Source organism: Eleutherodactylus coqui, chromosome 13 (assembly GCF_035609145.1).
Source record: "Eleutherodactylus coqui strain aEleCoq1 chromosome 13, aEleCoq1.hap1, whole genome shotgun sequence".
Lineage (NCBI taxonomy): Eukaryota > Metazoa > Chordata > Amphibia > Anura > Eleutherodactylidae > Eleutherodactylus > Eleutherodactylus coqui.
In genome coordinates, this window is record NC_089849.1 from 58,442,021 (window position 1) to 58,455,163 (window position 13,143).

Below are 13,143 nucleotides of genomic sequence, written 5' to 3' on the forward strand. Positions count from 1 at the left end.
ATATAGATGGTAATGAGAATTAAACTGTTCCCCCAGCAGGCAGAAATGGCACAGCCTGTAGTTAATGCTATGCTGATGGATCATGGGATTGATGTGAAAGTGAGAGCAAACTCATCATCAAGATTGTGCCTGATAAGTATTAGATAGGGGGCTGCACTGTATGGAAGTGACTACAATATACAAAGGAGACACTCAGAGTGTGACAAACAGTCAGGGGAGGGCGACAAGGGTGGAAAAATGTGTTTTCGCAGGAGTGGCCCTTTAATTTTCTCACTTTAGCATTACCCTATACTTCAGAAAAATAGGTATGATTATGTTCTCAGGTACATTAAAGAGGATTAAATAAGAATGGCATCTGTGAAGACAGATTTTTATATTCACAGCATTATATATGGCAATAAAATCTGAGAAAATAAGGCAACAAACTACAAGATCTACATACATTAAAATACAAAAAAAAATCAACCTGATAGAGGAGTGAGCCAAATCTTCATCTGCTCCAATGGCTCTCAATACATATGAAGGTTCCAGTGATGCAGATGTACAAGCACTGCAGATTAATGCACAAGAAGTTACATATGATATACATATGCAAGATTTGTATACAAGCCTTAACTCTTTATAAGAAATAACAGTGTGGTTTTACACCTTACTCTGCCGTTGTCTTTAGATCTTCAACACTAGTTAAAAGATTAATTACTAACAATCCTGACATTGTTACCAACTTAAAGTCTGACCCAATTATAAACTATTTTCCATAAGTCAATAATACAAGTGAAGATAAAGTTTAAAATATATCTTATGACATGACACCGATCATATACTCTCAAGTCACAGATAAAACCCATACGCTAAAAGAAGGGAGCGAAGGCAAAGAAACACAGAGCTGCTGCTTCCAGTAAGTGTTTTAGCTCACCTTAAGGCCCAATGTCCACGAACATATTTGCACTGCAGGATCCGGAGCGGGCGTTCACCTCCGGATCCCACAGCAAATACTCCCCATAGGACATGCTATGGAATACGCTTTTCCAAGCCCAAGAGCAGAAATCAACTGCAATTTTCCGCTCGCGGAGGGAAGTCACAGCATGTCCTATTCTAGTGCAAGCCTCACACGGACTTCTTCTATTGTAGTCAATGGAAGCTGTCCGTCCCGTGGCAAGTCGCAGCAGATCCGCGTCATAGCCAGCGTGACTCTCTGCACTGCGCATGTGCAGCGGTGCGCCGGCCGACACATCCACAGATCAGAAAAAAGACTTCAAGACAGATACGCGGGGGTCAATGCCGAGGCACAAGGTCTGATTCCACTGCGAGATTTTGCAGTCGGAAATCGACCCGACCGTGTGCATTCGGCCCAAATCTAAAATCACATCTACACTGTTCAGTACTTAAAAAAAAAATAAAAAAATTAACAAACAAATCCTTATGGGTAAACATAAGAGCTCATACTCGCCCGTCCCTTCGCTGCCACTCTGGATCTCTGCTGTGTGGTTTTGTTTACAGCCTGTGATGTCCCGTAAACCTGACACTGAAGCCAATGACAGAGCTCAGCGATGACCACTGTGACCACTGAGCTATGTTATTGGATACAGTAGGCAGTTTACAAGATGGCTCAGGCTGACTGCGGCCTGCAAACACGATGTCAGTAGGAAGATACGGAGCTGTTGGCAGGAGATGAGCGGGGAGAGACGAATATTAACTCTTTATTATGTTTACACTGTGGGAAATCTATTTGACAAAACTGGAATTATTCTTACAGTTAGTTCCTTTTCCACATGTACCTCATGATAGCACACATTGAGGTTGCCACTCTTGAGCTCATTGGGATAGGAAGAGGAGAGTTCTTAAGGCCACCTCCCACCACCATTCTCCACTGGCTTCAAATTATCACAACAGGTACGTGACCCAGTCTTTTATTGTTGCTGAAAAACCAACATACTGTTATGTTCACATGCACAATATACAGTAATTTACAAGGGTGGGTAAGTAATGTGCTGTCATGATGGACTCATGGAAAAGGAAATAACTATAGGAATAATTCCAGTTTTACCATACCGTCCATCCTAACAGCACATATGGAGGCAATACCAGATTATGACTGTAACCTTAGGGGGAAGAGCACTACACTGATTTTCTCACAAAAGGCTCAATCTATCCGCACCCTGCAGAAACCTGCTCACCCATCTGTTCTCTATCAGACGGACATCAAAAAGGAAACTGGGAGCTGCTACCTGCACTCGCAGGGTTCTAGGGCTAAAACCCTTATCAAGACCCTCTTGTAGAAAATCTAGAATCTTTGTATAGACAGGACTATTTTGGTCTGGACTATCCAACTGATATCAGTGGCAACATTTTTTCGATATCCTGGAATAAATATTGGAGGTAATGCTCTTATGACTCTTCAAGGGTGTGTTTATTACCTTCTGTGATAGCCCATGGTCCCTAAATCTTTGCCGCTCAGTAGCCAGGCTATTAGCTTCATCCAACTAATCTCCTGGCAAAATCTTTGGCATTTTGAATTTGTCCTTCTTGCGAAAAGATTTACTTGGGGGTGACCCCATCAGGACTTGAGAAGATGGAACACTTCTGTATTCAGGGCCCATTCCACGGGATCTAGTGCTTCCCGACTCAGAAAGTCTGCCACATAGTTCAGTGACCCTGTTAGGTATACGACGGACAAGGATGCTATGTTGCTTTCTGCCTAAGAGAATATCCTTCTTGAAAATTGTTGCAGATGCGGATGCCTGGTGCCACCCTGATGACAAATGAAAAGATATGGTCGTCATATTGTCAGATTGTTTTTCCTTCGCATTATAAATCCCCGGCCTGATTTAAAGGGGTTGTCCTGCAGATAAAGTAAATTTTTTTTTCTGCAGAGACCACCTGAGAATCAAAGCGCTTAATAGATACATTAAAAGCTATTTAAACAGCTCTTTCCCCTTACCTGCAGCAGCTTTTTCTTTTTTGTAGAAATTCTTTTCAAAGATGGCGCTGCGGGTCTTCTCCCAAGGTGCACCGCGGGTCTTCTCCCATAGTGCACCACTGTATATGCTCCGACGTGCGCACTCCTGATGACGTCGGTGCCTCTCGTCCAGCAGCAGCAGCAGGCAGACGCTGGTATCTGAAACCAGGAAGTGAGTGTACTGCGCATGCACCGACCGGCGGCGCGCGTCCCCTGCAAGGCTTCCTGGCTGAAGAAACTACTGCGCATGCGCGGAAGAGGAGAGGCTCTTTCCCGCGCCGACGAGAGCTGCTGCCGGCCCAACAAGAAGAAAAGAAGAGTGCTTGTTGTAACCAGGGACGACCGAGGAGCAACACAGGGGGGGGGGGGGCACCCCTACAGGTAAGTCAATAACTTCTGTTTGCATCATTTTCCATGCACAATGTATATTACAAAGTGCATGGAAATGGGCAAACAGAAGTAATGAAATTTAATGTTAATGGCAGGACAACCCCTTTAAAGTTTCCCAGACTGCTGCTCTAAGCTCTCTATAATTCAAGGATTGCTACCATATGATGACCAAGAGCTCTGTAGAACTCCTTTTGCTATCTGACCTCCCTAGCCTGATTCACTACAATCGGCGTTGACAGATTTTCATGGGGACAGGGACCACTGGACTCCTTTCCTACGATTAGCAGACGACAACCACCAATTTAAGGCTTTTTTTAATGGAGTATGATAGTTTAAATTTCTTATCTATGGAAGATTGCCTTTTATCCAAAGTAGATAAGATTTCTTGCTGCAAGGGTCTACAATGCAACTGAGCCCATGGAACCGTTAGCAAACAAGCTGTCATTTGTCCGAGGATCCTCATAGCCTCCTTCTTAGAGACCCGGTTCTTCTTTTTAAATTTATCAATCAAGAGGATAATATCTTTCATTTTAGGCTCTGGTAAAATTGAATAGCCTTTTGAAGAGTCTAAAAGAACCCCCAGGGAGACTTTCTGAGTATCCAGATTTAGGCTGGATTTTTCATAATTGATAGCCAACCTAAATGCGAAAGGAGATTAAGCCTTTGCTCCTGGTGAAACTACATAGAATTTAAATCCCTCAATGTGAGCTTGACAGAGACTGCAGCTAGCAGTCGAAACGTCGCTGTATTATCCGATCATGAGGAATAAATATACATCGCTTGGGATTTTTTAAATATTTGCACCAGTGAAACCTTGCTGTCCTGAGGTCCGATTTCTAAATGCGAAAGATTAAGCCTTTGCTCCTGGTGAAACTACATAGAATTTAAATCCCTTAATGTGATTAGCAGGTCATCAAGATAGGGAATTATGCTGATGCCCTTTCCTCTCAAGAAAGCAATTGGCTCAATCATTATTTTAGACAAAACTCTTGGAGCTGAGGAGACACCAAAAGGCAAACAGATGAATTGAAAATTAAATATCTCTGTATCCATTCTTACTGAGAATCTAAGATATTTCTGATATGTAGCATGAATGGGTACATGATAGTAGGCGTCCTTCAGGTCCACCGTACACATGACATTAGATCGACCAATTAGCAGTATTGTCGATCTAATCGGTTCCATTTTAAAACAAAAAAACTCTGATTTATTCATTAAGGGCCTTCAAATTAAGTATGGTTCTTAACTAGAGATGAGCGAGCGTACTCGGAAAAGCACTACTCGCTCGAGTAATTTGCTTTATCCGAGTATCGCTGTGCTCATCCCTGAAGATTCGGGTGCCGCTGCGGCTGACAGGTGAGTCGCAGCGGGGAGCAGGGTGAGCGGGCGGGAGAGAGGGAGAGAAAGATCTCCCCTCCGTTCCTCCCCGCTCTCCCCTGCAGCTCCCCGCTCCGTGCCAGCACCCGAATCTTCAGGGACGAGCACAGCGATACTCGGATAAAGCAAATTACTCGAGCGAGTAGTGCTTTTCCGAGTACGCTCGCTCATCTCTATTCTTAACCATTTGGTTTAGGCACCAAAAATAAAAAAGAAGAATTACAACCCTGTTCTTGCTCCCATTAGCAATAAATTTCGAACCCCTTCCTCCAATAGCTCTTGAAGAACAGGGGTCTGTAATGGAGTAATCAAAAATCTTGTAGGAGGGCAGGATGAGAACTCCAGTTTGTACCCCAACGATACTACCTTCAGAACTCAGGGGTTCCATCTCCCTGAGTACTGAGAAAGTCTACCCCCTACCGAACCTGTAAACTCATCTGTGTTTGGGCCTAGGGATAAAACTGGAACCTTTACCCCTGCCTCATTTTGGGTACGATCACCTGCCAGTTTTGCCTTTACTTTTTTCTCTGGGTTGGTATGCTTGCTTCCAAAAGGACAAGGTCTTTTTCGGCATATAATCTGTTAAAAATCCTTTTTTCCTATCTCCTACCTTCTCCAGGATCTTATCCAAAACTGGACCAACAAATATCCGCCTTAAAAGGGGATAGAGCACTACTTGTTATTTGATATTGTGTCCCCGGACCAGACTCTAAGCCATAACGCACGCCTGGCGGAATTCCCTAACACCGCATTTCTGGCGGCGAACCTCACTGACTCCGCTGAAGCATCTGCCAGGAAAGTTGTAGCCTTCTTAAGCAGGGGAATACATTTTAATATTTCTTCTCTTGATGTTTTCTGCTTTAAATGAGACTTGAGCTGAGCTAGCCATAGGTACATGGACCTCGCAACAGATGTAGCTGCTATATTGGACTCTGCTAAAGTAGACGTCGACTCCCAGGCTCTTTTAAGGAAGCCCTCAACTTTTCTGTCCATTGAGTCCTTTAATTGCTATGCATGCTCAAAGGGTAGGGAAGTCTTTTTAATAAGCTTCGCTACCTGTATGTCCACCTGTGGCACCATATCCCACAAGGTCGTGTCCTCTGATGTGAACAGGAGCCTATCCTTGAACTTCCTAGAAATGGATAGCCTTCTCTCGGCTGTGGTCCATTCATCAGTAATGAGTTGCTTTAAATTCTCATTTACAGGAAAACATCTTCTGCGTCGCGACCCGAGACGCCTAAACAGCTCATCGTGCACTGAGGTCTGTTGCTGGAACTCAACTACTTTCATGGTGTTACGTACTGTTATTAACTCCTCGAGGTCCTGGTTAGGGAAATACAATTTTTTATCATCCTCCTCTATTATGATGGGCACTAATCGGATGATTCCACCTCAGAATAGTCCATCTCAGACTGTTCGGATCAGGACAACATATAGTCCTATGTAAGGCCTCTTTTAGCTTGTCTGGAAGGTCCAGGCTGAGGTTCGGAGACCGGTTCCGACCTCATTGCCTGAACTTCCTCCCTCACCATTAGGTGGATGCTCTCCATTAAGAATTGTTCCTTAATGATTTTTTCGCCGTACAGTCCAGCTTTTTCACATTTTTTTTCAGCACACAATGCGCACCTCTTTATTCTTTTTTTAGTCCATTTTTGTTTTTAATGTCTCCTCCTGTAAATAGGAGAAGCCATTATACCATCATACATGTGTCAATCACTGTTTCTTATTTGTCCAAGGGGACTGCTTACAGTTGGCAAATTCCCCTGGTCACCATCCACGCTGTCCATGGCGTTAGGAGGTGATGCAGACCTTGAATCTCACAGGAAAAGCTCTGAGAGATTCAAATCTGGTGCCCCCCTGAACGAGCACCGGATCCTGAACTCTGGTAAGTAGTCCTCTGAGTCCATCATCTGGCACTCCCTCTGTGTCCGTTGGGACATGAAGAAACACTGGAGAATGGTGGTGGGAGGGGGCCTCAAGAACTCCCCTCTTCCTGTCCCAATGAGCTCAAGAGGGGCAACTTCCATGTGAGGCTGCAGCTAAAAGAGTAACTGCACTTACAACTAACTTTTGACATACCATAAAACCTTGTCAAAAGCTTTAAACAGTGGGGGTCCCGCTGCCAAGAACCCCCGCTGATTGCAACAACAAGGGGGCTGTGGTACCCGACTGCTGTGCTCCTTCGACCATCTTCTCTGGTTTTTGGCTCCTCACGGTAGCTGAAGAAGATCGCCTTATAGAGATCTATACAAAGGTTGTCCAGATCTCTATGAGGCAGTCTTCAGCTGTCGGGTGGAGCTGAAAAGCAGCAAAATGACTGAAGGGGCACAACACTCAGGTGAGCTCTGCAGCCCCCTTGTTCTAGCAATCAGCAAGTGTCTCAACAGCGGGACCCCCACTGAGCAAACCTCTGACACTTCTCTACAACATGTCAAAAGTTAGTTTAAAGTGCAGCTACTCTTTAACTTGTTCAGTTATTGCTATGTTGGCATTTATTAAGCGTATTTAATGAAGAGATATTCTTTCTTAATAGGGGTCTGTCTGACATCTACTGACAAAATGAAAATAAAATAACATTACTATCACACAATATATAGACAAATCTTGTGACATTGCAACAAATAGTACTGAGCCTCGTATAAAACATTCATTTGAATGTAACAGGAAATATTTGATCTATGCTATTAAAAGAATATGACGATGTCAGAGCTCTTAGAGAGGTATTTCCATCTCGGATTTCCACAGCATGGATGAGAAATGCCACTATAATTACTGGCCAGTAACTTGAAAAACAGACGAGCATTTCAGCCAGAGCTGTTTCTGCAGCGCCCATTGGGGTGAATGAAAATTACAGAAACAGCGTAGCACGGTCTACTACGCCGTTTACGTATTTCTCATGCACTTCAATAAGAACTACACAAATAGAGCTGGGCTGAAGCGCTTGGCTGTTTCCGACAGGTGGTCAAAAACAAAGGGCAAGGTTTTCCCACATCAGCCATGAAAAGCCAAGATGGGAACACCCTTTTACGTCCTTTGGGACTGGCACTGTTAGAAGTGTTGAAAGAACATACTGATGATATACCACCGCCATTTCAGGAATTGCAACTACAAGTTGACTACTAGACTTTGATTTATTAAACCTGCCTGATGTAGAGGTCTCTGTGCTCTCAAAGCTTGCAAATAGAATTTTCTGGTCAGCCAATAAAGGTATCACCTGTGTAATACTTTAGTCTTTTTATATAAGAAATAACCACAGAGCATGCAGAACAGCAATGAGAATGAAATGTACTTTTTATAAGCAGGTACAGTTGCATTGTGGCACGACTCATCACCATATGATACATTTTTTTAATTGATAGAGGTCAGTGATGTGCATTTTAAATATGAGGACCACCGGAAATATCTTCTGAATGAAAAGAGGCACAAGTAAGAAACTTAGCAGAACACTTAGATGGGCAGGTGAAAACTTTTTGGCATTCTTGTGGTGCCCGTTGACCGTCTTGGTCATAGGCAAATTGGATTCAGCCAAAGAAACTTAAATAGATAGGGGGTCATGTGATACATGATTAAGGGTAAAAGGTCATAAGAAATTGATAGGTGAAGTCTTTTTTTTATATCAATAAGTTCAACCATTTTAGATTTATGGATGATAACTTTATTAATACTTAACATGACAGGTTAAATTACACACTAATTGCACGTCTCTTCTGCAAGTGCAAGAATATACCGTTAATAATCCAGGAGAGAATTGAGATCATCCTGATGGTCGGTAATAGACGTTCATGTGAGGTGGCCAAGTCTTTCAATCAAAAACACCTATGAAGACAGCCAGTGAGCGCACAAACGGTCGGGAAACAGATTCAGAAATTTAGGGAAACTGGTAGTGTTCGGGACAAACTGAGAACTGGTTGTCCAAGTAATGTTTGCAAATCGTGTATCTTGTTCACACATTTGTAATGCCCACTTACAGAATTCCAAACATGTCAGGGTCATCTTCACACAATTTCACTTGCAGCTTCAGTTTGTATGGCTGCCACTTCTTGAGGACCCTTATAACAGTTGGTTGACTCACACCATGTTCCAATGCCCAAGATACACGATTTGCAAACATTACTCAAACGACCAGTTCTCAGTTTGTCCTGGACACTACTAGTTTTCCTGAACTTCTGAATCAGTTTCCTGACAGTTTGTGCACTCATTTGCAGTCTTCCTAGTTGTTCTTGATTGAAAGCTTCGGCCACCTCATGTGAACTTCCGTTCCCGTTCATCAGAATGATCTCAGTTCTGTCCTGGATTGTTAATGGCATCTTCCTATACCTACAAAGACAAGCGATTAGTGTATTCCATACCTCATAATTCAACATAACTTTATTAACACTCAACATGACATCATTCAAAACTACAAAATGATTGCAGGAATTGAAAACATGATGACTGCACCTATTAATTTCTCATGAAGTTGTACCCTTAAATCATGTATCCTATAACCCTTTTTCCATTGAAGTTTCTTGGATGGTTAACAGACATCACCATAGTGCTAAAACGTTTTCATGAACCTAAGGCCGGCTGCAAACGACAGAGCTGGATTCTCGTATCTCTTTTCATTCAGAAGATATTCCAAGTGACCCTGATCTTTGAATCACTGAGTGCATATTTATTTAGATACACACAAATATAGAATATTATATATTCAATACTGTTTGAATCGGTTCTTAATGAGCTTCAAATTTTATGTCTGTTCTTGATGCATAGCAATTGACACCATCAAGATCTGCTTATTTCCTAAGGATCAGAAACCGTCATCATGTGAGATAAGTGTTTGACAAGAAAGTGCTCTGCTAGTTGTCATAAGGACCTGTGAACGGTTATGATTTTCACAAGAGCAGGGACCAGGACATTTTGTTTTTGCACCTGGAAGTAAAGAATGAAGTTTCTGATTCAATAACTACAAGCACAAATCTTGAGAAATTGATACACAAAATATATTTTAAAAAATTAGTGTAACTTTCATAAAGAAAAGCAAGGCTGAACTGGATGGATATATATCTTTTTTCGGCCTTACATACTATGATACTATTAAACTGGTCATATGGACAAAGTTAGTACCCCACTCTGGCCTTTCTTCTATTAGGGTGCAGCCACCACCTATATGCGGTTCCTATGGCGTAGCCTCCTGAATCCAGGCGATTGAGATGTGAACAAGCTAGGGTCACCCTGAATAGAAAAAAAGCCCCACCCGCACCCTAGACGGATTGGGTGGGGGCCACCCTTCATATGGAGGATTGATAGAGGAGATTGTGGTTTAATGTAGGGCCTCAAGTTTTTGTTTGTGTGCGGTTTTCTTGTTATCAGAGGTCCGGAAACTGGAGCAGTGAAAGGAACAAAACTGAGGCATTTTCTTTTGTGATGATCCCACACAGCTGGATCTATTCTGTGGTAAGCGAGAGCTCTTACCGGCAGGGGCTTCAGAGATAATTTTGTTCAGTCTAGTGCCAAAGATGCATGATCCGACAAAAGGAAGACCTGTTAAGGACTACCTAAAGGCGGCATATGTGGCCCAGGATTTGAGCCGCAAAGTTAGGCATGTCGCTAACAAAGCTGCTAAGTGGGGGGGGGGGGGGGGGGGGGGTAAGAGTCTGGCTGCATACAGGCTTCACAGATAAGTTCTCCCACCTGGCCTATCTGATGTGCAATGTCTACTGATTCTACTGGAGCAAAGCCAGAAAGGAAGCCTTGACGCAACTGGTTAGCCTATTCAGTAGTGGTCCCACTGACCCAGGTATAAGCGAAAACAGACTGAAGTGCCGAACCCACTCAAAAGAAGTTTTAGCTAACAAATTCAACTTATTGTCATGCACCATAGAATCGTCCACCATAGGAAGTGTGTTGTGTTTTGATAAACAGGACACTGGGGAATACACTGTTGGTGAAGACAACTACTTCTTGACTGACTAATTTGGGAGGGGGTGCATGATGTCCAAACGCTTTGGTTTGTTTGTCAGGAAGGTTCCATTCTTTGGCTGAAACGTCCTCGAACTCTGAATGAGAGTGGAAGACCTTCGGAGAACGTTTCTGGAGTCGGAAGGAGAATGCTTCCGCGGATGTGGTAGGTGTCTGATTTTTCACCTTAAGGGTATCCTACACAGCAATCATCAGGCTATCAACCATAGTGGAGATCTTAGATGTCTGTTCTTATCAGAGTTAGAATCTGAGGTTGACTCAGAAATTTCACCTTCTGAATGGCTATCATCCCTGAAGAAGTCTAAGCGCATCCCGGGAGGGACTGGGAGGAATGACAATGCAGGGCATCTGGAAGACTGCCTTTGAGCAAGAAGACCTAGCCCGCTTCTTGGGTCCACCATGGGAATGGTCATGCACATAGGACTCATCTCCGTCAGACACATTAGGGGATGGAGGACTGCTAGTACAGTCCAACCTGTCTATGATGACGGGGAATGCTTAAGAGTCACCTACCCTCCCAAAGGTACGCGTCTCCCCAGGTTAATGGGTCTCAAGACAACTGAGAAGTTGCACCTTCCGAGAACCCTTCCCCTGGAGAAGCAGGCTACTGCTAGTGGCACTGGGAGAGAAAATTCCATGGATTATTGCTGTGAAAAGGGGGATAAGAAGGAGGAAGAAGGGGTGCTGAATACTCACCCTCGTGAACAGAAGTACTTAAATTTCCACCATGGAAGAATATAACCCGGGAACTCCAGCAGTGTGCACCCCTGTGCTTGCCTGCCTTTGGATAGGAAGGGAGTGCTCCAGTTGTGGGGGCTACTATGGCTGACGGTTCAGGGTCAAACTAGTAGTTGACTGTGCCTTTTTGCCTTTTGAGGGTAGGGCCAACACCAGTCTGTTCACCCTTCTCGGTGGGGCAACAAGGAGAGTATAGCACCAGCCCTGTATTCCCAGATTCAGGAAGGTAACAGTTGAAGACCAGTGCATGGAGAGGACTGCCTTCTATGAACACCAAGCTAAAACTGATTAGCTTGGTGCCTGCAGGAGAGGTATAGCTGGTAGGAGGAGCTAACACTTTTTTGCTTAGTGTCTGCCTCCTAGTCGCAGTAGCTATACCCACGGTCCTCAGCTGTGTCCCCCAATGACACAGAGGAGAAAGTAGCTTTCCTATTGGAACATACCTGGTGTAATCATGTGTTATATGGTTACCCATTCATCTGAAAGAGTACTGTGTAACACTACATTCTCCAGCCACAGCAGGGAAAATTAGTGGCAACAAATTTTCCCTGCTGTGGCCGAAATCTCAAGCAACAGGGTGTTGCTTGAGATTTCAGCAGCCCATTTGGCCAGCTGGAATAACCTCTTTAAAATTAACCGAGCACAGGAACAGTTACACAACAGTCATACAGAATTTTAAAAAAAGGTTGTATTGTACCTTCCAGACGAAAGTGCAACATCTTTCAAAGCCATCAGCAAACTCTCACCTTCCACATAGGCAAAAGAAAGGTTTATACAACCTAAAGAAAAAATGTAAAGTTAGATATACACATGTAATGTACATATAAACATTATTAGGCCTCGTTCACACGGGCTACAAAATCATCGCTATGTTTTGTAGCCTGAAAGAATCCATTGGAAACCATAACCATACGTGCGTTTTGTAGCAATGATTTTGTAGCCCGTGTGAATGAGGCCTAATATACATATGTAAAACTATTTTCCTTTCAGGTGTGTGCAGCACATATTTAAAAAAACCATTACATACGGTATAAAAGCAAACATCTATAGAGTACGGTCAATAAAGAGATGGGACAGAATTGTCACCATAACCACTTTAAAACCCTTCCCGCTGCAGCCCTTTTCTGCTTTTTCCATTTTTTCCTCCCTCCTTTCAAAAAATCATCAATTGAAATAGTACCATTGAAAAATACAACTTGTCTCACTAAAAAAAGCAGGAAAAAATGAAAAGTACTATGTAATGTATTGGTAATTTTTTTTAAAAATGGGATGAAACGTAAAAAACCCTGCAAGTGAGCCTTTTTGGCGTTTGGTTTTTATGGCAGTCCTGATGAAGTAATAACGTCACGCTATCTTTATTCTGTCGGACAATATGATTACAGCGATACAAAATTTATATTTTTTCCATGTAGTACTACTTAAAAAAAACCTGTTTAAAAAAACCTGTTTAAAAAAACCTGTTTAAAAACGCCCCCCCCCCCCCCCTTCCATAATTGCAGCTGTGTGAGGGCTTATTTTTTTATGCAGTGACCTAAAATTTTCACTGTGCCCGTTTTAGGGTACATATGACTTCTTCATCACTTTTAATTCAATTTTTTTTGGAATGGGGAAACCAAAAAGAAAAAAGCGAAATTCTGGGCTCATGTATATTGTTTACCGTGCGGAATTATTAAATGTACTATTTTAATAAATTTACTTTTATGAACGCAGTAATACCA

General features: G+C 42.9%; 1 protein-coding gene across 2 annotated transcripts in view; it reads right to left on the bottom strand.

Annotated features, from left to right (window-relative positions):
• NFS1 (NFS1 cysteine desulfurase) overlaps positions 1-13,143 on the bottom strand; it is a 38,364-nt gene that overhangs the window by 7,848 nt on the left and 17,373 nt on the right. The window contains exons 10-11 of one of the 2 annotated variants that reach the window (XM_066586494.1): positions 12,123-12,204; positions 467-550 (exon numbers count right to left, since the gene is read on the bottom strand). In XM_066586494.1, coding sequence (XP_066442591.1) covers positions 467-550; positions 12,123-12,204 — 166 coding nt within the window. Of the gene's footprint in view, positions 1-466; positions 551-9,433; positions 9,638-12,122; positions 12,205-13,143 lie in introns of those variants that run through there. The other variant, XM_066586495.1, reaches the window with a different exon arrangement.